This window comes from Ambystoma mexicanum, chromosome 1p (assembly GCF_040938575.1).
Source record: "Ambystoma mexicanum isolate Mex_15411 chromosome 1p, UKY_AmexF1_1, whole genome shotgun sequence".
In the NCBI taxonomy this organism is placed as follows: domain Eukaryota; kingdom Metazoa; phylum Chordata; class Amphibia; order Caudata; family Ambystomatidae; genus Ambystoma; species Ambystoma mexicanum.
Genome location: NC_090921.1, coordinates 1,075,033,029 through 1,075,058,528, shown reverse-complemented (window position 1 = coordinate 1,075,058,528; position 25,500 = coordinate 1,075,033,029). Strand labels below are relative to the sequence as shown.

At 46.5% G+C, this 25,500-nt stretch overlaps 1 protein-coding gene across 1 annotated transcript in view; it reads left to right on the top strand.

Annotated features, from left to right (window-relative positions):
* INSRR (insulin receptor related receptor) overlaps window positions 1-25,500 on the top strand; it is a 672,290-nt gene that overhangs the window by 352,189 nt on the left and 294,601 nt on the right. Inside the window, exon 4 of the mRNA XM_069604567.1 lies at window positions 11,018-11,160. Within this exon, the coding sequence (XP_069460668.1) occupies window positions 11,018-11,160 (143 nt within the window). The remainder of the gene's footprint in view (window positions 1-11,017; window positions 11,161-25,500) is intronic.

Here is a 25,500-nt window from a genome sequence, read left to right as displayed (position 1 = left end):
CTGTTCGCAGAAGAGATGACAACTGAACTCACATTCGATAGGGTGCACAGGGCGGGGGGCAGGGCGGGGGCCCCCCGGTCAATCTTGGCCCGGTTCCACTACTACTTTGAGAAGACGAAAGTGCTGGAGGATGCCAGAAAGGCCAGAGAAATCACCTACAATAACGCCCAGGTCTCTATATACCAGGACCTCTCTGCCTACACGCTGGCCAAGCGTGGAATGTGCCGCCCCCTTACACAGCTGCTCAAGGAGAAGGGCGTGTGCGCTACAGATGGGGCTACTCGTTTTCCCTGACTTTTGAATACATGGGCCGATGGTCGACCCTGATTATGGAAGAAGACATAAGGGGAGCTATTCAAGAGTACACAGTGGACACGAACCCCAGGAGGGGTCCATCGGGGCCAGAGCATGGCAGACCTAATGGCCCCGGCCCCTCTGTAGAAAGAAGAAGGCGCACTGGTGCGAGGAAATTCAGGAAAATGAACACCCCCTCCCCATCGAAGGACGGAGAACGGAATGACTCTGAGGACTGAGAACGGGGACGACCCGTAGTGCCCTGGACAGATGGGCGCAGAGTCAGAGAATTCACTACTAACACCGTCCCAACGAACAGCAAGTATGAGAGGCTCATAGATGGGACGCACCCGCAGGGGGCCTTTGGGGGCTCAAGGTGATGAGCTTCTTACGCGGATTGCCTGGCCGAGGTGGGCAGGCTGGTGGTTCGGCCAAAAGCCAGCGATGGGAGGAGGTGAGGGATAAACTCAAGCACTTTGTTCACAGCACGGTAGTGGTGGGGGGGGGCGGGACTTCAACATGGTCCTGGACCCATCCCAGGACAGGAAACGTGCAGGACCACAGCCCTCCAGGGCGGCAGATGAAACCATGGCACGTAACTTCCAAAGGATCAACTTAGATCTGGGTCTGATGGACACGATCCCGACCCCTAGAACGGACACCCCCTCTTTCACATATTATTCAGCCATCCATACGTCATTTTCCAGGACAGACTACATCTTGGTGGATGAGATCCTGCACCGTTTCGTTTCTGGCCATAGGGTTGACCCCGTCCCCTGGTCCGACCACGATCTGGTCCAAGTCACTATAGCAAGGGGAGGGATGAGTGAACGCAGGGGGAGGTGGAAATGCAACGACTCCCTGTTAAAAGACGAGGTCCTAGCTCAGGAGGTTCTCAAGGCCATCACAGATTTTTCGAACTTAATAATAATGGGGAGGTAGGTTCGCACACCCAATGGGACGCCTTCAAGGCAACCCCACGGGGAGTCCTGATCAAAATGGGAGCCCAGGAAAAAAGGGAAAGGGAGGCCCAGGAAAGGTTACTAAGGGAGAAAATCGCCCAACTCCAACCGGGGGGTCCCCCCACGGTCCCCTTACACCGTGCTCAGGTGGCCGCCCTGGATGACTACAGGCTCCAGTTGAAAGATCTCCTCCTCCACAAGACAGAGAAGTCTTCAACTGGTCAAACAAAAGTATTATGAAAAAGGGGACAGGGTGGACAGGATTCTGGCTTGGAAACTGAGGGAGATACAGAGAAGCAGACTGGTGAAAGCAGTGATGAACGAGGGGGGATAAGTAGGCTATGACACACCCCATATTGGTGAGGCCTTCCGCCGACACTATGAGAAGCTATACTCGTCTGAATATAATGGGGGTGAGGCAGAGATTGAGGGGTTCCTGAACTCTATACAGAACACGGCCCTTACCAGGGAGATGGCGGAGGGGTTGGAAGGCCAGGTGACCGAGGACGAGGTGGAGCGCGTGATCAGGGGTATGAAAGTGGGCCCTTCCCTGGGTGAAGATGGTTAATCGGTCTACTTCTATAAGAGATTTTGCTCGACCCTTCCCCCCTATTTGGTTAAGGTGTTTAACGCGGTGCTGGAGGAGGGGTCCCTCCCAGACTCCATGATGGAGGCAATTATAGTGGTGCTCCCCAAGGACAGCGGTGACCCCTCAGAGTGCTCCTCTTACCGCCCAATTTCCTTGTTGAATATCGATGTAAAGATCCTGGCGAAGGTGATTGGGGGGCGAATGGAGGGGATCCTGCCGAAGCTGGTCCATGGAGACCAGGTGGGGTTCATCAGGGGAAGATGGGGCTCAGACAACATCTGTAAAACCATAGATTTGCTTCACTATGCCCAGGTGTCGGACCTAGATGCGAGCGTCCTGTCCCTTGATTCGGAAAAGGAGTTTGACAGGGTGGAGTGGAAATTCATGGAACTCACCCTCCAGAAAATGGGTTTTGGGTCACACATCAGGGATTGGGTGGCGGTGCTATTAAGGGCCCCAAAGGCCAGGGTCCAAGTGAATGGCAGGTTGTCAAAATCTTTCACCCTTTCGCGGGGGACAAGGGAGGGATGTCCACTCTCCCCTCTGATTTATGTCCTCTCCATGGAACCCTTGGCCATAGCGGTTAGAGCTCACCCTGACATCAAGGGGATTAGGAGAGGCTAAGTAGAATTTAAACTCTCCCTGTTCGCGGATGATTTTCTGGCTTACCTGGTGGACCCGGGATCCTCGCTTTCCCCCTGCCTATCCCTTATGGCCGCATTTGGGTGCCTCTCGGATCTCAAGATTAATGCATCCAAATCAGTCCTGCTCCCTATGAGAGCACGGGACCCGGGCCTGGACCCCCTCCCTGGACAGCCTGGAGGGGATAACAGTAGGGAAAGCCTCCATCCGATACCTTGGAGTCCTTCTCACCCGGGACCTATCCAACCTCGCCACAGCCAACTACGATCCTGTTGTGTCGAGGGTCACTGCAGATCTAAGGAGATGGGGGGTCAATGATTCTGTCCTGGTACGGCCGCATGACGGCTGTGAAGATGAACATACTTCCGCGTTTACTATATCTCTTGACCGCCCTCCCAACTAGTGTCCCCGACCAACCTTCAGGGTCCTTCAGAATGCGGTGCGTGAGTTTATATGGCAGGGTAGGACCCCGAGGACCGTGAAGGCTATCTTGACCCTACCGAGGGAGGAGGGAGGGTTTGGGCTACCAGACTTTCAACTCTACTCCCGCGCTGCCCAGTTGCGCGTACTCCTGGAACACATGAAAGAGGGGATGGGCACATACTGGTCGCACCTGGAGGACATGGACGCTCACCCACTTAAGGTCCGGGACCTCCTATGGGCCCCAAGCAAATTCATCCCGAACAGACTCAAATCTCACCCAACTTTGGGAGTCCTCTGGACAATTTGGAGGGAAAGCCCCCAGACGGCACACCTAACGTTGTGGCCGTCACCAATGTCCTCGCTCTGGGGCCACCCCCTCAAACTGGGAAGCAGGGGGTTCCGCAATGCACAGTCCTGGTCCGATTCGGGGATGGAGTGGGCAGGGCAAATGTTTAGGTAAGGGGAATTTCTGCCTTATGAGGAACTGAGACGCCCTCGGGCAGGGGTCCCTCTCCATATTTGAATATCTCCGCTTGAAGGGAATCCTATGCAACCAATCCTGGGGCCAGAACTTGAAAAGACAGCTGACCCTATTTGAGAAACTACTGGACACAGCGACCTCCAGGAGTGGGGCAGTATCAGGGATGTATAGAATATTGAACACTGTTAACCTGGGGGAGAGGAGGAGGTTCCGTACTTTTTGGAATTATTTGGCAGGGGAGGAGATTTCAGAGGACGCCTGGGCAAGGATATTCAAAATAGCTTTCCATGGGAATTTATTACAGCAGACATGGAACACAACGTCAAGATCTTACAGGGGTGGCATAGAGATCCTGCCAAGTTGTCGAAAATGTTCACTGGGGTGTCCCCCCGCATGCCCAAGGGGATGTGACCAGGCCGGTACGAGAGGGCACATGTGGTGGCACTGCCCGAAAGCTCAGGCATATTGGGAGGAGGTGAGGGGCTGGATCGCTGAAGTTTCAGAGGAACTACTCCCCCAGAACCCTCTGACAATGCTGCTGGGATTCCCCCCAGAGAACGTGGACATAGCCAGATACCCAAGAATGTGGGAAACAATGTTGAGAGCGGGGAGGGTGGCCCTGGCCCAAAAATGGAAGAGCCCGGAGACACCTTCGAAGGAGGTCTGGCTGAAAAAGGTTAAAAATATGTTCCTGATGGACAAACTAACGGCAATGATGAACAATGACTTGGGCACATTCCAAGCGAACTGGTACAGGGTACAGCAGACCTGGGGTTGGGACGTTCACTGAGCTACAGGGTGGAAACATGGAGGGAACGGGCGCCCACGGCCCGGGGGGACGGTGGACGATACACAGCCATATAAGTAGTCAACGCTCAGGCTCCTTCTCGAGCTCCGGATATATAGAGCCTTCAACGTGTCTTCCCAAAAAAGAAGGTTCAGCTGGGACTAAGTTTTTTGGGGAGGAGGGTCCATTTGGGGAGGCTGAGGGGGAGGTTATTGGGCCAGTCATCTGTATAATTTTTTCTGAAAATGCTTTATGCCCTTTTGTTATATTATGAAAATGCTAATAAAACAAAGTTAAAAAAAAAAGAAATGATCCTCCCAATGCAGTATATGCCAGCCGAGAAAAGGCAGTTGACGCGTTCCCCACTAACCCCTGGCTTGATCACAATGTTTCCTCCCATGTGCACTACACTCTTAAAGTAAATCGGTGGAAAGTGAGAAAGGAATGTGCACCCTGCCAGTGCGTGTCAGCCATGTTGCATAGGGTTAACAAATTAACAGCATTGCCCAAGGAAAAACACAGAAAAGTTACCTTTTCAGATCGTATACAGCCTAGTTAATAGGTTTGTTTTTAATTTCATTTTTTCTACACTAACTCACATCTCTGCGGCAGTGGCAGATCATTGGACATCTAATAGAAGTTCATATTTTGATTGTCACAGCCCAAGACATCAGATTGATTCAAAGTGCACAGTGCATTTAAAACAGAGATTTTCAGACCCTTGTATTTGAGTGGATTTACGCATTGCTGCAACGTTGGGTAGTTCTAAACGCATCCCTATTAGTGTGGTGGTATGTAGTTCTAAGCATCAAACTTAGTTAAAGTGCGTAGTGCATTCTCACAACTAGTTATATTGCCATACACTTGACATGGTCTACACATTACTGCCATATTAATAATTCATACATACCCTTGATGATATAGTTTCAAAGGAGTTCAAGGACCTAATGCATTATAGGGTGGCACGCAGCTTTTATCATTGCTGCATATTACACGGCCTGCGGTAGTGGCCGTGTAGTTATGGTTAAGTTGCTAAACTCATAGGAAGAACACTTTTTTGGCGGCTTATAACTTCGCTCCCCCTGGACGAATCCTCACCAAACTTTGCATTAAAAGTATATGGGCGGCACTGAATTATTTCCGCCAAGAAGGGCGAGGTTTTTTGAGGGGGGAATTATAAAGGGGGTCCCAATATTACCCCCATAGACTGAATGGGGGGGAAACTTTGCGCACGGCTACAGGTAGAACAGCTGGATGGATTTTCACCAAATTTGTGCCAGGAGTGGGGGCTAGGGCCAGAAAGCATGCTTTTGTGTATTCGGTGGAAATCAGACGGTACATTTTTTGCAAAACACTGAAATGTACATCCCAAAAAATGTGATATCTGGGTCCGCTCCGCTGACTCATTTCCCTGTTCGCTCCGCGGACAGAAGTGTAATTGGATCGCAGTACGGCGTGGTGTCGGAGAAGTTTGGACGCGGCCGTTGGTTGCCTGGAGGGAAGCATGCTGTGTATCAACATTTTTTGGGAAAGCTGCCCTGATGTATTGGGGAGAGTGTTTAATGGTAAATAAGGAGTGGTGTATAGAAATGAGTGTGCAATGCAGAGGTTTTGTATGTGATTGGTGCATGCATGTTCTGAAATGTGACAGAACCCAATTGGGGAGTGCTGCAAAAAGTGGCTGTGCAAAGGGGAGAAGTATTGGCATAGCTTTACTGGGCCGTGGGCCTCACTGTAGATGGGAAAGTGCAAGTGCACATCCTCCCATTATGAGATGGGTGGGAATGGAATTGTGGGAAACAGGCAATTAGGAGTTTAGGGCGTGGTTCATAGGAAGGGGCGGTACCATTTCATGACAATACTGTGTCGTGAGGGTGATCGACATGGAGAGACGCACAGTGCTTATCGTCGGTGATACCTTTGCGCCATCTGCACAGGTGTTGCATGCAGAGAGGCGTTGTTGGTAATTTCGGGTTGGAAAGAGTGGACACTTTCTGGGCCTGTCAGGGTGACTGCAGTTTCGGCGGGATGGTTCGCTTTTGCAGATATGTGGCGTCCGTCCCGAACCTGGACTGTTGTGGTGCACTATTGAAGTGCACATTTGGGTTTTGGGTTACATGTCTTGTGGATGATTAATCCGTCTACTGATGAGGTTGCTGACCGCAGTGATGCATATTTTTCCTACTGCCAAGGTGGTTTTCTCATGCATAACTCCAAGAGCAGTGTGGGTCCATGATGGTGTAATTTGTCCCCAGCCAGCGGTCCGAAGGTGTGTTATAAACAGAATAATGCGTCAGTTTATGCAGACTGCTGGCATGTTCTCCACCCACTATGAGCTCATGAGGTCGCAAAATATGCAGTGGTTCCGTAGAAATGGCATTTATTGGAGCGCCATTGGCAATGCCATTTTCTTTCACACTGTGCAAGAAGCATTGACCAGAATGTTGTAAAAATGTGAGGACAGGCAAACAAACACATATAAAGAAAATACAATCTGACTCACCGGCCCAGTTTCATATTGTTTACCACCCAGCCTCCTCCCCACCATGACGATCACGAAAAGGTAGTGGATTACGCGGTACTTTCAGGATCGCATGTGCTACATCCTGGGTGGCTATGTAGATGTATGCAGATAGAGAAATTGTGCATACTTTGATTGAACTTTGTAGTTGACGAGCTTTGGAATGGCACAACATTTGTACTGTAAATGTGTAACATTACATTTAAAGTGCTGTACAGCAGTGACTGTGTTCTATGATGGTGGATTTAATGTGATTGGTGGATGTGTGTGTGCCTAATGAAGTAGAGCTGTGAAGAAGATGGTGCAAAGGAAAGAAGGAATGTTCCAGTTTTACAGCGGTCTGGCAAACACTCTACTTTGGGAGGCGCACGTGCCAAAATCTGCCCTTTACACCACCTTTCCCAATTACCATGGCAGTGTGGGGATTAGCCAATCGGGTGTGGGGATTAGCCAATCAAGTAGTGTGGGTGTGGTTAACAGGAAGGGGAGGTGAAACGGTTACCCATTATACTCTGCGTACTTTGGGTGGCTGACATGGCGAAATGTATTGACTGTAGGTGATCCCTTTGTAATAGATCTGCACAACTATGCCCTGCAAAGAAACTTTGATGGCAATTTTGGTTTGGAAGGAGTGTACATCTGTGCATCTGTAATTGGTACGATACACCAACCCGTTTCAGAAAAGTAAGCAGTAGCACAAATGGATACATATACCAGACAATTTGCCCTTTCCACACATTTATCATGAGGGCAGGCAAGGAATCAGTAACAAACCGTTCTTAATGGGACATTACGGTTAAGTTGCTGTAACAAATACCTATCCCCTTTACAGAAAACGGTATGCAAAAGCAACGTTCTGCTTACAGTACCCTACTAAAAACCCATGAAATTCACTAACAAAAACATTGTTAAAGGGACGTTATGGTTAAGTTGCACTAGGAAAAACCTATGAAATTTGATGGAAAAACGTGGCTACAGGGAAGTTATGGTTACAGGTAAAACCCAAAAAACCCACGAAATGCGACAGTTATGGTAAGCTAAGCACCATAACTCTTGCCACGAGTGTGCACTGCAAGGATTAACATTCATGACATCAAAGATGGCATCACAAATCTCATTCATGACATCACATTTGTATTTACTTTTCATAGGAAGCCTCCTCAAAGGATTATTATTGTAATGGTGGCAGAAAACTATGAATGAATATTGGGAAGAACCATCATGAGAGAAGTATGTCATGGAGGAATGCATTGCTATACACACCATAGTATTACACACTTTTTCAGTATATATGAAGGACCTCCTGTGCAAACGTAGCCATTGTCTGCACCATGGCTCATGGACATGTACCCTTCAAAATCTTTCCATGTTACGCAGTGACAATATTAATGCATTTGTTTTAGAGTGTAGAGTACTGTGAAACATGTAAGAAGTAGCTACCATTGCCTTTATAAGTACATATTTGCCCTAACGCACAAACCATAAAGACAGCATAATGCATACAAACATGACCATATGCAAGGGACTTAAAGTAAGCTAAAAAGCAGCAGTATTACCACAAACTGTTCATAACATAACTGATTATCTTCATGCACAGAAACCAGTGCTGTGTTTTACGCTTTCCTCTTCCCCTATATGTATATGTATCATATAATGTGAGTGAACCGTTAAAGGTGTGTAAGAACATATGAGAAGGTTGCCGTACACAAATATAGAACCTTTTCAATTGTTTGTTCATGACTGTTAGTGAAGAAAAGCACCTGCCCTACTTAGGGTAGTGAACAAAATCGAGGGAGGGAGCCACACACGTGATGTCATGAATGAGATTTGTGATGCAATGTTTGATGTCATGGGTGTTAGTCCTTGCAGTGCACACTTGTGGCAGAGTTATGGTTGCTTAGCTTACTATAACTATCGAATTTCGTGGGTTTTTCGGTTCTACCTGTAACATAACGACCCTGTAACGTTTTTCCATCGAATTTCATAGGTTTTTGCTAGTGCAACGGAACCATAACATCCCTTTAACAATGTTTTTGTTAGTGATATATATATATATATATATATCAGTGTTTCCCCAGTTTTTATTATTCTAATAGATTTCCAGTTTTAGAACCGGTTTACTGAACCAGTACATGCCCAGTTGACACTAGTTGCCAATTCCAGTGTACTCCCAGTTTAGGAACACCTAGTACATACCAGTCTGGGCAATGCAGTAACCAATCAATTTGACAAATCCCAGCATATGCTTGGTTTGTGAAATCTCAGTGCAATAATGAAGAATCCCTACCATATTCCTTCTCACTAAAGCATCTCTCCTTTGCTCCCTAACAGACTTGCATCCTCAGGTCTCTCCACTTTATGCTGCTCGATCAACCCTTGCACATGGCAGTAGCTGCCTAAAAACATACCAGACTAACTGAGACCACCACAGCACACTTCTGTGGTTCTGCATCCTGCATACCTGCGGCGAACTCTTCGCAACATTGATTCCTTCTAATTGATAGACCCTTGAGTGTCCAAATTGAGGCCCATTGATGCTCAGCCAATCATCTAATAGGATCACAAGCATCAACACCACAGCCTTCAAATCTGCCTCTATGTCCTACTAGTCCTTCCCATCCATGCACAACCCCTTCTTACAGGGCCACTTGCAGTGAGGCAACAGATTACATATGACAGAGTTTACAATGTCAGTACTCTTCCCCCATTGTACACAGTATGGAGTACGACAGCTACCACTACACAATTTCAGTATTTCTTATCCTTACGCCGCAAAGGGCAATATGGGAAGCAATGTGGGGAAGCTCAAGACTCCTCGCACTGTTTCCTCCCCTGGTTGCTTGTAGATCCCCTACTACCAAGTTGCCCTCCCTCCCCGTTCCCTTGTATTTCTGCTTCTCACCGTTTCCTCCAGCCCCCTGCCACCCATGATTAGTACAGCGTGCTCTGTTGCTTCCTGAAGTTAGGTCTGCATGCAATAATAATAAAAGAAATCATAAATATGCAAGTGATAAATAACTATGTAAAGTGACCACAGCTGCGCAGTTAGCGACATAAAGTGCTTCATCAGATACATTATGTGCACCTGATGAAGTGTGACCATTTGAAATGATCAAGTATTCACTTGTGTTTAACAAAAAAAAAAAATCGGCTTTGTTGTAGTTAACCGGTGTCCAAATGGAGTTCTTTGGTTTATTATGCGTCTCTACCTGCAGCCTCTGCAACTCTGCTAATCAGTGCTTTAAGTGGGGTGGGGCTAGCCAATCTCCTAAAAGTGGGGTTGAGCCGGGGCCCTGCTCGGATCCCCCCCCGTCCCTGGTCCTGCCACAACATTGGGAGGACACAGTATCCTGCTGCAGTCGTGACGGGAGATGCGCCCGCCATTAAGTCAGGCAAGCTGACAGAAGTACCAGCCAGTTGCAGCGACACTGTGGCTGGCTGGCACTTCTGTCAGTCACTGTAACTTCCTCTGGTGACCCCTTGCGCAAGGGCCACCAGAGGAAGTTACTATCACTTTGTTTTCCCCACCCCTCTCCTGGTCACTGAGGCGTCTTTAACCCTCAGCGAACCTGGGGACTCAGTGCTATATATTTTTGTGTTTTATAAAAGATGGCTTGAAAAGAACACAATTCAATCCTTCTTTTATAAAGCTTTGCCGACGGACAAAGACGCCTCAGGCTTTGTCCTTTGGCAAAGCTTTATAAAAGATGGATTGATTTGTTGTTCTTTTCAAGCCATTTTTTATAAACCTAGAAATGTTTTAAAAAGATGGCTTGAAAAGTATGCAAAACATAAGGTATGCATACAAATATATAAATGCTATATATTTGTGTGCCCACCTTACTATGGGTTGTGTACATTTCAAGTCATCTTTTATTAACATAGTAATATTTCTATGTTTATAAAAGATGGCTTGCATTTTACACAACCCATAGTAAAGCAGGCATACAAATATATAAATGCTTACATGCATTTATATATTTGTTTGTGTACTTTACTATGGTTTGTTCTTTTTTTTTTTAAGGGCACGCCCATCCCACGCCCCCAAATGAGGGCCCCCTCGATTTCTTACCCCACTTAAAGCCCTGCTGCTAATGCTGTATATACACTCTTTAAGTAATTCCTTTTGCGTATTTAAGCTCGTGTTGATTATTTGATCGAAAGACTGCAACATTAGCAATTCCCACCAATCTCTCCTTAATGTGTAATGAATTTTCCCCATCAGAGTTGTAATGTTGCATTGGTTAAACTTGAACGCACCTCATGCTGCTTAGAGGCTGAAGTTAATTACTTTCTCCGCTTATTTCTTTGTCTACAGCATCTTTTGTCACAAGTGTGAGGGGCATTGCCCAAAACTGTGCAAAGTGGGCACCAAGACCATCGACTCAGTTCAAGTGGCCCAGACACTAACTGGCTGCACCTTCATCGAAGGCAGTTTGATCATGAACATGCGCCGAGGCTGTGAGTATCTTCCATGAGAATTGCATATATTTTTTTACATTTGAAAGGCTTTGACATTAGCAGGCAGCACGTGGGATGAAGGTGCAATGTCTGAGAGAGTAACGCATCATCTCACCATTGGCTAATTTCCTGCTGACGCGAGACTGTATGGCTTGGGAAAGTCCTATAGCTTGGATATTGACCCATGTTGGAGCCTTCCTGTAAACCTACCTGTGTGCCCTGCTGGAGGCGGACCCAGAGCAGTGCTCCCTCTCATGGTGGGACCTCTGCTACGGGCTCCGTTCCCATCCTCACCTGGACTGCATCTGTCCGGTATGTCCAGGCTCTGCGAAATAGTCAGCCCGTCCCCTCTCCTTATTCTAAACTCAGGTCTCTCCTTGTATTATGAGACCTGGGTCTATGGTGCCACCTCCCAGCCACTGCACTGAATGTTTGCTGGGCACCCCCAGGCAGATGCAGCCCGGCTTGGTATATCTCGAACAGCCTCTACCTCACCCTGAAACACTTGTGTATGAGTGCGATAGAAATAAAATATCAATATCAATACCCCTGCACACGTTAAATGCTCCAAAGAACCCAGCCAGTTCCCCACGACCACCAAAGGCAGATACCACCACTCCATTCATTTATTAAAAAAAAAAAATCAAAAATCCAGGATAACAGTAGCTTTATGGGAATTGGGGTTTGAAGCCCGCGGCTGAAATGTTCAAAGTAGAAAAGACCCTGGTTGTGGGCCCGTAAACCTTGTTAATGCTTTGATGCTCTCAAACCTTTCAATATGGCTTCAGGGCCCATAACACTTTGCACAACCTGCAGGTTAGGTTTAAAAGGCTTATTTGGAACCCAGGAGGCGAGTTGAATGGACTTCCCGTACAAAATTGGGGTGCTCAGAAGGCGAGCTTTACTGCATGGTATTGCCAGTGTTCCGAGCACCCTGGACAGCGGGAGGCCACTGTTGGGGAGAATTCTCAAAAATGTGCTAATTCCTTTCACCTTAGAGACCCCCAGCAAATTTGCTGGATTTTGCAGACTTGATTTTTTTACCTGGAGAGTGTGATCCTTTTTTCCCACTATCTCATGTATTTCTTGTGCTCTTTAATTATGGAGTTTTAGACAACTCCATAGGCATCATCTTTTCATGTGTCACACAGCACCCTCCGTGCAGTGACACAGGGAAGCCTTAACGGGCTCTCCCAGGGTTTAACTACCTTCTCTGGGATAAACTACTGTTTCCCAGAAAAAGTAAAGTGAAATTGACTTTAATTGTCTTTTTAAATTCCTTGACCCAGCACACCGTATCTTACAATAGAGTGCTGGAGGGGTTACTTAGTAGCCCCTGTGTCTAGATACACATGTAGCAGTCAAATGCTACCCTTTGCTCTCAAAATGGCTGGTGGCAGTGGTTTTACAATGAACTACCATGATTTTTCCCGACTGCAAAAACCAGTAGCGTTAAATCACAGGAGCCATGTTTTTCACCATGGCGTCTGAGCCCCCTTTGTTCACACAGGTCCTCGTCTTGTTTCACCATTTCTTTTTGGAAAGGTCCTTCTAGAGATTTACTCTGCGTGCCAAACCAGGTTTGGTCGCTTTGTTTCAACGCTTTTTCGTGGGCTTCAGCACTGAAGACCGCCTCTGGTGCCCAAGTGTCTGGGCTGGGCAGGAAGTGAGGGAGGTGCCTTAAACTCCCTGTGCTTAGTCTCCTAGGAGCCCCAAATGCACTCTGGCGTGATTGGCTGGCTGAATGTCCGGCAAGGACAGCAACCCTGCTGGCTGAGTGGCATCTAGCCTGGAATGAATTGGAGGAAACTGGATAAAAGGCAAGTGCCTTGGATTGGACGGCAGAATCGATGACTAATGATAGAACCGAAGATGAGCTTGAAGAGGACGACTGCTGCAACTCCTGGACCGTTGGTTTACCCGGTGAAGCCCTGCTGCAGGTCCGAATCGCTAAGTTCATCTCGACAGAGAAGCCCTGCAAGGACGACTTCTCCCTTTGAGTTGGTGGGACCAATCGACTCCACACTAAGCCACCTGGATACCATTCTCAGAGCTGGTTGGATTTTCCTCAGAGTGTTGCAGGAAACTGAATAACCAGGGAGAGGGACACCAGTTTGTGTGCTTCACTACAGCTACCGGAATTGAAGATTTGCCAAGTGCCAGCTTTTTGACCAGTCCCAGTGCAGGAGTCCCCCGATGTCCTCCCTCTTGTCCCCACGAATGAAGCTCAGGAACAGCAAGATCTGCAGGAACTGCCAGGAACAGAAGTCTTCAGCTGCATCTTTTTCTTCATTTGTAAGGTACTGTGAAACGAGACTGAAAGTACTTAACTCTTGCAGTGAAAGTGCTTGAAACTTTCCCAACTTGCAGGCCTAATCAGCTTGTGACCCAACATATTCTTTCTTTTACAAACTACTTCTGAGAACATTGGCAAAGACATTTCCGTTTAACTACCAGAACTGCTTTATCCTATACAAGACTTTAGCCCATTGACTTTGGCCCAACCTATTGCATTGAATCTACTCCTCTGGTGAACTCACTGTCTAAGAGTAACTGTGATCTTCTTTTTATTAACTTATGCCTTTTTGCTTCTACTTCAAAGTACTTTGAATGCCATTTTGCTCCTCCTTCAAAGTAGTTTAAATGCCTCAGAAACATACAGTGTAAAGTACTGAAGTATATTTGTGTGTGATATTTAACTGCCTACTTCTAGGGAATGTTTTCTAACTGACTGTTGAATAAATTAATAAGTGTTTAACCAAGAAACCTTGGGTGTAAGAGTTGATTTGAACACTTGTGATTGTAGACCTCTGGGGAACATTCTTAAAGCTCACATTCCCTCTTGAGATAAGCCTGGCTGCTCAGCTCCGCTACCAAAAACTGCAGTACAGAATTATACCAAATGTTGGTTTTGCTTACACCTGTAGTCCTAGTTGTGTTTAGTTGTCCCAAAGGGTACTGTATACAAACTCTGCCTAACAGCCACCATCTTAATCTCCCAGTGACTGCCGTAGAAGGGGTGAAAGGACTACGTGTAGTTCCATCTCCCTTTATACATGGACATCTTGAAATAAAAAAAAAGTTTAAACTTGAGAAACAGCCACTGTGCAATTTCTCTAATTAAAATAGAATAATAAAAAAAAACGCTTTTAGCACCCTGGAAATCGTTCTGAATGCTAATCACTATACAACGCTGGGTGTGCGGGCATTTACAGTCAGGTAATGGCAATGGGATCCACTTTAGAACCCTCTTTGCTCCGGCCTGTAACTCTGCCACTGGCCCATTACCAGACTGGTAATGCCCATCCACCTGTGGGCCTATAACCCTTTGAACATGGAGAGAGAATTGGACACTTTGAAGAATATAAGAACCATTGTAGCTCAATTGTTCAGAACACTACATTCCTAGGCTTCCTAGGCTCCCGGCATCACGGATGTACCGCAGCCAAATGCCTGCAATCGCTCCTGCTGATTTATATACAAAACCTTTCTGGGCAATTGCACGGAACTGGCTGCGTTATTAATACCATTTATATGTATTATTATTGGTGACACCACTTGCTTTATAGCCCACGTCTGAGGGCCATACTGGTCTTTATGGGCCTGTAAACCTTGTTAAAATACCTTGGGCTTGGATCTTGTAATCTGTTTTCAAGGCGCATAACTGCTATTAGGGCCCTCTGTTGGGGTCCATAAACCTTTAATTATTGCACATTGATCCATGGTTGTATTCTGCAGTTATTTGTTTTTCCCGAATCACAGGCAGAATTGTGTTCCTGATCTACCTTTACTGCTACATCTGGAATTTCAAAGCTGATGACTTTCAACCACAAAAATAAAACTTGTGGCTGGATAATCTAACACTTGCATTTGCTCGATTGTTAGCACCGGTGCATGTATTATTGGCTTGGTGCGTGGGTGATATGGAATGATGAAAACGTGGTTGATCCCAATCCGTATCTTCTAAAAATCGTTTTTACCTGGGCATTTTCATGCAATTCGAAGTACAATAAAGATGGATGTTCTTGCTGTCGGATGTTGTGAACAGATCATTTGCATTCTACACCAGAGGCAAGTGTTGTCTTATTAGCCATTGATGTGCATTCCAAATTCAGACTGCACGTTTTGTTTTCAATAGGGAAAGGAGGCCATTTGCTGCATCCCAATCCAGGCTAAGGATGTCTGTACAAGATCTGTCAATTATGCACAGCGTGGTTCCTCCATGGAAATCCACAGCTCCTCTATGCGTTGGGGTGGGGGGGCACCCACAACTGGTTGCAGGACTGATGGTAGGACGAACGCACCCAGGACAACGCAGTGTAATAAAGAGCGCACCCACCGACAGATGGCCACACAAGCGCACGTACGTCATGGAGTCACTGTTTGCCCCCACAATGCACCGTGTCCATATCGGCTGTAGATGAGGTGCCGGATAGACGGTGGCAGATTTAAGACAAAGGGCCCCATGGGTAGGTTATGGAGGCGGAGCCTAGAGTGGGCGGAGCTGTGCAATAGTGAACTTTAGGGACAAATGCTACATTTTTTAAAGTTATTTCTTAGTTTTCTGTTTGGGGGTCTGCCTCTAGCTAAAGAGAGCTGGCCCGTCCGCCAGGTTTTGCCATCAGTGGTGGTAATATTGAATGATCAAGCCTGCAGCTAATGATGGGGTTCAAGGCAAAGGGGAGGGATATTACACGAGGTGGTATCACTGGATAATTCCTACAGCAGGCAGAACTATTTTGCTCATGTCCCCAGTGATCTCACCCCACATACGTGAAATGTCATTGAACAACATAGACTTAAAGGAGTTCACCTTTTAATCGCAAAACATACCAGGGCTTGCCTTTTTCTGTGGGGGCTGCGTGTGGCACTTGAAAGACCCCTTATCTCCAACCCACCACCTCCCTATCTCCTCTAGCTCCACAGGACCCTGTTACAGGGCAGTGAATGGAAATAGAGAGGCAATAAGGTCAGGATAGTAAGGGAGCAAAGTGGAGAAGGAGCAGATAACGTGAACACCGATGGGACAGAAGAGTGGGGAATGAGGGAGGGCTGAAGTGTGAGGGAGTGATTGAAAGTGATGCAAGGCAGGAGATATGGTGATTGAAGGGAGCTAGGTGAGGGTAAAAGGGTACAGAGAATGAATGGGGGCAGGAGAATGGGGCAAAACTTAATGAGTATCGAGCAAGGGGAAATGCTGTGTAGAGTATTAAAGGGAGGGGAAACAGAGCAGGGATTCAGGAGTATGAGGAGAATGTGGCAATAAGCCCCAAGACTGCGGGCCATTACCACCTAAGATAATGCCCCTGGGGCCCATAGTAACAGGCCCGAGCACAGTGAGGGCCTTAACAAAGTCCTCGGGGGGCATTACCGTAAGCGGTTAGGGCCCACAATGGAGGGGGTTATTGCCATTAGTACCCTGGCCCGTTAGACCGGGATACTAATGTTTTTTTTTCCCTAGCTGTGACACGTGTTGCGTTTCGCAGCTGGAAAAAAAAGTTTAAAAAAGGTTTTAAAGAATGGCTGCCTCAGACATAAAATGTAGTCAGTTTTCTTTCTGTGGTGGCCCTAGTAAACTAAGAAAATGGCCACCATGGAAGGGGAGAAGGGACTACACGTAGTCCCTTCTCCCCTTCCATGGTGGCCATTCTGGAACAAAAATGCTGTCGGAGATGGGAGCGAGCTGCATGCTGTTGTATGATCGGGATTACCATCCAGTAAGGCTCGGAATCCAGCCAACCACAGGTACTTTTTTCTTTTTTTTTTTGCCACGCCAGGTACTAATGGGGAATGCTGGAGGTCTAGAGTTGGAGAGAAATGGAGAGTGACGGAGGGCAGGGGAAAAGGAGAGAAGGGAGGTGGGTGAAGAATGGGGAGTAGTGGGGGTATGATATGATATGGCTTTTATAACGCGCCTATACACAAGTGTTTCAAGGAGCGACGAAGCAAGGGAGGGGAAACGGTGGAAAGACGGACAGCGATCCTACTAGGCCAGGTGTCATTCAGATCCCGTAAGTGCGAGGGTAGGAAGAAAGGGAAAAGTGCCTGGGGGAAGGGAGAGGGGAAAGTGCAGTACATGGGAAAGAAGAATAAATACGATAAATAAAAGTGGTCTGATGGTGGTAAGAGCAGACATAAGTGCTTGTAGGGGGACTGTAGGGATACAGAACCAGTCCCTAAGTGCAGGGGGTTGCCAGGGAGGCAGGGCAGGTGTGCAAAAGGCAGAACCTGGCCCCAAAATCTGAAAGGGTGGCCAGGTAACCAGTGCAGATTCGGCCAGGAATTTCAGCAGGGCAGAGAGGCAGAGAAAGCAGAAGCAAAGAGGAAGGTTTTGAGGTTTTTCCGGAACCGGCGATGGTTCACCTCAAGTTTCAGGGAGGCTGGAAGGCTGTTCCAGAGGGAGGCCCCTGCCGAAGAGAGAGATCGACCACCAACTCGTTGCTTGGGGAAGCGGCTGACCCTGAGGGAGTTGGAGGCAGCTGAGCGAAGAGCTCGAGAAGGAAGGTATTTAGGAAGAGAGAGTTGAAGGTAACAGTGGTAGAAATGTAAAGGCAAATGGTGTGACTTGGGTAAACAAAGGAGGGAGAAATTGAGTGAAGGAATGCAGGTGAGTATACAAATAGCAGCAAAATGAGGACGAGAGCGGGATCTTTAAAACAAAGAACTTTTGGCAGAAATGGAGAAAGAAAGGCAGAAGGATTAAGGGAATGAAGCAAGAACAGGTATTGAGATAGTGTTCAGAAAGAGCAGGAAACAGTGGGATGGTAGAGAAGAAATTGCTAATAAGGAAAAAAGAGGTGGAGCAAAAAGAATGCTGTATGGAAGAAAAAGGAAGCCGGAGGGAAAGGAGTTAAAGAGGATCATATTTGTGTTGTGTGATGGGAGGTGCTTGCCCATTCTGCCTACCTATACAGTCAAAGCTCTAATAGATAAATGAACAGGGAAACAATTAAAATGCAGCCCCTTGGGTAAGGTTGTTTCACAGTGGGCCAAAAAGATGCACATGGATGACGAAAATCCCCTTTGTGCAAGTTCTCAGTGTTCACGTTACAGCAAGTTGACAACTAAACGAGCCCAGATGTTGTGGTTTATTACACGGCACACGCAAGTGAGGGATCTTCTTCCCCTACAATGAATGTGGTGCACAATTAAAAACACTTTGCTTTCTGTGCTTTAGGTCCTTTTTGGGAAGACCTCCAACCAGTCTCGCACACAACCGCAACAAATACCCAATGCCCCAATGGACTAGGAACCGGGCCGGTGTGTCTTAAGAAGATATTTATACATTTTTTTATTTGTCAAATTAGAATAAACAGCTCACATCGGTCACCAATGTCGTGGCAACAAAAAGACGAAATATCCTTTTGTAAGTAGCACACTGAGATACTCCAAAATATACAAAGAGTGTTCCTTTTACTTCTCCCAACACTACAATCAGAGAATAGTTCAAAGCGCACAGGGAAGATGAATGAAAACCAGCAGGAAAGTGAATACACACAGAATGATGCTTTGGTCCAAACAACCCTCACCCCCCGTCCCCCAAACACTCACTAGGCTTGTCTCTTTTGGATCAAAGGCAGTGGCAAGAAGTGGGAACACCAGGGAAAAATCGGATTTGGGATATGTTTCACACAAACAATATAGGGAGCAGGCAAATAATGGGAACATTTGTTTTGAGAGCACAATGGAAGAATGGGTTTTTTAATTATTTATCACAACTGATATGGGAAAGAACTGAAAGGAAGGGAGTTTATTCTGCTTACACTTAAGACTGACGGGGCTTTATAAATTATCAGTCCGCACACAATGGGAAAATCAGATTTTGGAAGACTTGATCACAAAACAATAGAGAGGAGCCTTGGATGCAGGGGGAAAAATTGGTTTTGCCACCCCTGATAACACACAGGGTTTTAGGTTTATGATCAGAACAGAATGGGAAAACCGATTTTGGGATGTTAGCACAATTTCAATGGGGCAAAAAAATGCACAGGGGAATTCGTTTTTACTTTACAATGGGGACTTAGGAACAGCATGGGGAAAATAGGTACAATTTAGTTTTGCACCTTACAATGCAGAAATAGGAACAGAATAAGAAAATGGGAACAATTTCATTTTGCACCTTATAATGGAGAAATAGGAACAGAATAGGAAAATGTGAACCATTTTTTGTTTTGCATCTTACAATGTGAACACACATGAAAACAGGGCTTTTTGAAGTTCATTCTTTTGGCAAATCTTTTAGGGCTATACCGGCTCACAAAACACTGAACAGATTGTTAGTTTCTAATTCCACCAATACAGATCCCCTGGATTGAATGGGGGAATTAATTGATTTACTTTGACAAACATGCTAAGGATCTACACAGGCAAATGGGGATTTTTCAATGGGGCAATCACTGAAATATACAGGCAAGCAAGGGATTCTTCAATGGGAAAATGACAAATAACCAGGAAAATTGGGATTTTGCAATGGGGAATTATCTAAGGCAATGATAAAAGAATACAGGGCCTACACACTATGGCTTTTGGGGTTTATTTCTACTTACAGGAGAGGTCTGGACTGGACATCAAGGAGTGTTGGGATACTGCTGAGACATCAAAAAGGGGCCAGTCACGGTCTCTGCGGAGTCCTCCAAGGGGTCCCAAGTCGGCTTCTAAATCTCCTGGCTCCACTGCAAGCTAGGCCTCTCACTGCTGGGATGTTTCCCCAGATGTTGACAGCAGATCACCGCATGGGATTAGTGGGTAAATGTCATGCTCTGAGGCAGGCTGACATAGTTATAGTGCAAATAACATCACTGATGTGTCATGATTCCTGCAGAAGGGATTGGTTAATGTTCCAGTACCCCACTCCCACCCGTGTGCTGATAGGTCCATAAAATGTGGGAGTGCTTTGGGACACCAGGGGAGGGGACCACTTCATCATCTCACTTTGACAGGGGGGTTGGTCATGTTTTTGCACTTACAATCTCACTACCTTGCAAATACCCTTTACCTCCACGTTTTGAAAGATATGAATGTATTTGTGACGCCTATATTATATGGCGAGCTAAATGACCCTACTCAGGAGTCTGTATGTCATTCCTGTGCAGAGCTACCATTTTTCATCATTTACTCTGGACTGATATCAGTGAAAAATATGGTCTTTTATGGGTGCCATACTGATAATATTTTACATGCTTTATCAATTTTTCACATCACTGGAATTCACAAGAAGGGCCCATCACGTTTTCATGAATAACTTTAGTTGTATTTACCTCCCAAAAATCGTTTTGGGATGACCGGAAGGGGTTAACTGTCATCTTTCCAGAAATCACACACTCATTGTGTGATAAATATTGCCTATTTTGCACAATAAAATTAATTTCTCCCCTTTTACACATTGGGCAGACAAACTTCTCCTTGGCTGTGGCCCCCACCCTTGCTTTGTTTCAATTTCCCTGTTCATGGCTGTTATGTCCAGCAGCCCTTCAAGAGCTAATGACTAGCTAATGCATGATTTATTGTGACTTTATGACTTGGGGTCATAAAGGCTGGAGAACAGACATTTCTTTATCTCGTTCAACCCATGGATCTGATCTCAAAGCATCTTATAGTTGTATTTTTAAAGGTAGGCACTTGATGGATGAAGGGAGCCAGGCCTAAATCCCCACGACAACCAGGACCTTGGAATCCAGTTTCACATCTTGGAAAAATGGCTGGCAACAACCTAAATGCATTATGAAATGACATCTTGTGAAATAGAAAGTTTAAACTATGCAACTTCCTTGAACACTGTCCATTTTGTGAGCTTGTGCACTGCAGAAACCCTATTCGCTTTTTGAAAGTCCGACAAGCATTTTGCTGTACATATTAGTTGAAATGGGAAAAGAAGTTACAGGCATGCATTTATTGCACAGTAAAAAAAAAATGCTTTGTTTCACTGTTACGGCTTGTAACACAATCTTGGCATTTCCATTTAATATTCTGTGCACTACGATTCCTGGAAGTATCAGTGCAGATGTCCGTGTGTGTTTTTGTTCATTCATGAATGGTTATTCACATATTTAGATTGGTTCACACTTTAGGGCCATGTGTATTTTTGTTCCTTCGTGAAGGGCAGTATTTCAGCGCAGGCCTGTTACTTAGAGCATGTCCCCCACTGACTCTGGCCTTTTACTTGGCATTGGGGCTATTTCCCCCCACACAGATCAAACCCAAGGTCTAGGAACAGGGCTGGGTGTGTCTGTAGGGTGGCCAACCATCGCTCATTTTGTAGGTGTGTCTCGCACACAGCTCGTGACAGGAATAAGCCCCCACTTTTCTCCTGATGCAGGAGCAGCTTTCAAAAGTCTTCCTAGCTCACACTTTCATGTGACAGTTAACAGGGCAGGAAAGCACAGTGCCTTTCCCACTGCTCTCCCAGGTTTAGCTTTGTGTCATCCCGATTTCAATAAACCGATGAGGTTGATGACCTACACACGGGAGCACCTCGGTAAGGACTGTTGTCCCTTAAAAGGTGCAATTGGTGGGTGGTGATAAATGGGAGGGGAGTACAACGCTGCATGCTTTGTAAAATAATGGACCAAGCAGAATGCTTTATTTAGAATTCTCCTTAACTGTGGATACCTCATTTTTTTGTTGTTATTTGGCATCTAATAGCACTCTATATATCATTGGTATGACCTCAAAGAGCTGGTAGGTTGAGGGCCCCTGGGGACAGCAGTCCAGGTATGTTGAGAGAGGAAGGTGTAGTAGGGTGCATGTGTGCACCAGTTGTGTGCAGCTGATCTAATTGCCTGATGTTAGCTGCATCCTAGCATTAGGTGTGGTGGTTTTGAATAGGAAACTGAGCATGCTCTTTATACACGTGTCTTGGACTTATACACAATACATTACAACTACCAGCGCTGCAAGGATTTAATAGTCGAGTACCTGTTTAGTGTGCCGCCTCTGAGCACTCTGACCTATATATGCTGAGGAACCATTAACGCCAAAGCGTGCCTGCAATTTAGGTACTTAATTTATACAGTATTGCTAATCACCATTAAATCTTGCACATGCCAATATGAAACATGTGCATCTGATCATCTTGAATGTACAGCAGCTCCATATCTGTGCCATGTTAACGAGCCAGTACCTGATGGTGTGTGCTGCCAAAGCACTAGAAGGCAATCCCCTTCAGGAATAGCCTGGTAGTTCAGATTGCACCGGATTTAGTTATTATGCCGGGAGATGGAATTCACCTCAAAAGTCCATCACTCAATGGTGTTTTTTCTTCAGACCAGGTGAGTGTTTGAGCCCTTGAGCCCCAGCAGGCCCAAATCCTGTTTTGTAATCCAAATCTAGCAGCCCTCAGGCCTGTGTGCACCACCCCCGCCGTCCCCTTCCGTGTTTTGCTTCCCTTCTCCCTCCTCCCTACCCGCCCACCGTCCCTGATTGGTGCCTCAACTAGGTCTTAACGACCTTCCACCTTCCCTGGGCTGCCCTCTGCCCGGCGGCTAAGGGCCCCTAGGCAAAGAGCAGCTCCAACAGAAGCAGCTCCAGAAAGTGTCAGCAGGTGAAGCCAGTGGCCAGCCGTCAACCAGCAACTACAAGGACCAGTATGGTAGGAGTGGCCTGGGTTGGGAGTAGAGCAAATACTCTACCCTGGAAACCTAGCCACTTAACAAACCTATCAAAACCACTGATTTTTTTCCACTGCCCCCTTCGCTCCCACACCCTCACATCGAACTGTGTTTAGTATTATACTCAATTGATCCGTTAGGCGTAGGCCTCTCTCCCACTATACAGGAATCTCAAATAAATCTAGCTGTGTTTAGTATTGTACACAACTGCTTCAAAGTGACCCTCAAATCTAGCTGTGTTTAGTATTGTACACAACTGCTTCAAATTGACCCCCAAATCTAGTAGTGTTTGGTATTTTGCGCAATTGGTCGGCTGGGAGTGGGCCTCTCTCTCACTATACAGGAATCTCAGGTCTAGCTGTGTTTAGTATTGTACTCGATTGATCTGTTAGGCGTAGGCGCCTCTACCACCATACCGGAGTCTCAAATCTAGCTGTGTTTAGTATAGTACACAACTGCTTCAACTGACTCCCAAATCGAACTGTGTCTAGCACTGTACTCAATTGCACAACTGTCTCTCAACTCTAGATGGGTTTGGTATTATACTCAATTGGTCTGCTGGGTGTATACCTCCCTCTCACTATATAGAACCCATATCCAGCTGTGCTCAGTCATCACCTGAAGCCAGGCCTCTCCCGCTGTCCAATCACCTCAGATCGGGGCACTGTATCATTACCCCAAAAACCCAGACCTCATCCAGCCTCTAAGTAGGACCAGAACCAACTACTTAAACGTCCACCTGAGACTGTTTAAACAGGGCTCCCGCCCGTCTGGCCTCCAATTGAAGTGTTAAGCACTGCCTTACACTATTGATCATTGACACTTTTGAAACCAAGCCCTACATCCGGCCAATACCTGAGATCTATCATCTACCTTAACTGAGTCCTAAACCACCTGTCAACCGAACGCCCAACACCTAATACCACCAACAGTACATCCATAGGAAACAATCCCGACCCTTCGACAACATCCAAGCGTATGAAGACTAAAAGAAACATCAATACTGTGCTTGCACAATACATCAGAGGACTATTTATACTGCTACCTCTGCCTCGTGAACCAAAATGTCCCGACACAGACAGGGACGTTGGGAAAGAGAGCAAGATAGAGCAACAATGGCCATGGACACACAATACCAACAGCACCGAGCAGAAGCAGCCTCAAATGCAGGAAGCACCCCGCCTAACACGGTTATCACCAGAAGAAACTATGTAAGAGAAAAATCCTTATCTTACGCCCTACCTTAAGACAACCACATAGCCTCGATACCCTAACACAGGAATCTTTCCAGACACAAAGAATCCCTAGAAACACCCGGAAAAAAGACGGGACCCCCCCCGAAAAAAAGTAGGATGATACCAACCCCCTCACTGCATACATTACAAGAACAGAGGGGCACCATCGATACCCATAATATAGCAGACGGGACGACGAAGCCTTGGTAACCAACAACCCTACCATTTACCTAGCAGACCGATTTCAATGCAGAAGAAGCCATCGCTGAACTTCAACCAATCACCATCACTGGACAAGCACCACGATTGAACAGTCATGCTATCAACCTAAGTACAACTACAACCCGGAACATGGAACAACCGTCAAACAAAATCACACCAAGAGAATCCACTGTAATTTAATGAACGCCAGGCCAGTGCCCAAACATCGAATCGAAATATACGACCTCCTATCAGACGGAAGCATCGACATCCTATTTGTAACTTAAACATGGCTAGATGACAATTATAAGATCACCCTCAACAACTGCATGCCTGAAAACATCAAATGCATCCAAGCAAACAGAAAAACTAAAAGAGGGGGGTGGGGGAGTACATCCAAAAGGAACAACTGGCTATCAAATTGGAAGATCCATTAACCCCTTCAGTGCCAAGGATGATCTTTCTCGTCCTTGACATTACCTCCATAGTGCCATGGACAAGATGGCTCGTCCTTTATGGAACCTTTTGTTTGTGTGAGGTCCCCCCTCACTGCCTGGGCGCCGGATTACCATCAGTTTCATGTCGGCGTGCATAAAGCACGCCGACTTGAAAGTGAAAGTAATTTTCACCGCAGCAGCCATTTCGGGCTGCTGCTGTGAAAACGCAAGGTGAGTCTCCACCTTTCTCCCCCTCGATCTCCGGCTGTATTTCAAGCCGGAGATCGAGGGAGGCATCGTTGGAAAAGGGAGACTCTCCCCTTTCCAATGACCTCCTTTGTGACAGCATTGCTGCTCGCGGATCGGGCGCAGGGCGCTCAATCCACAGGCAGCAATGCCAACTAGACACCAGGGATATCTTTACAGTGCGGGGAGTGGAGGGGCTGCTTACTACGTAACCCCATGCATTTCTCAAGAGGACACCCGTGGGAATCCAGAGGCCTGACTTGCGCAAATCGGCCCAGAATCTACTTCCCAGAACCCCTGGCAAAGTCCAAATTTGGGGGTAAAAAACCCAATTTTCAGACATTTCACTCTGCTCACCCACCGAAACACGCTGCCAAAAACAGATGTCATACCTTCCCGCATTCCCACAGGTGTCCCGATGAAAACGGTACCTCAAACGTGTGGGTACACCTACCGGGCACAAAGGGAAAAAGGCTACACCACTTGTAACCCCAAAGGGTTTTGGGAGACAACCTACAGATTTAGGCCTAGGGTGTCAAAGCCACCAAAGAAAACTAGGAACCCCATGCATTTCCGAAAAGAGGACATCTGTGGGAATCCGCAGAGGTCTGACTT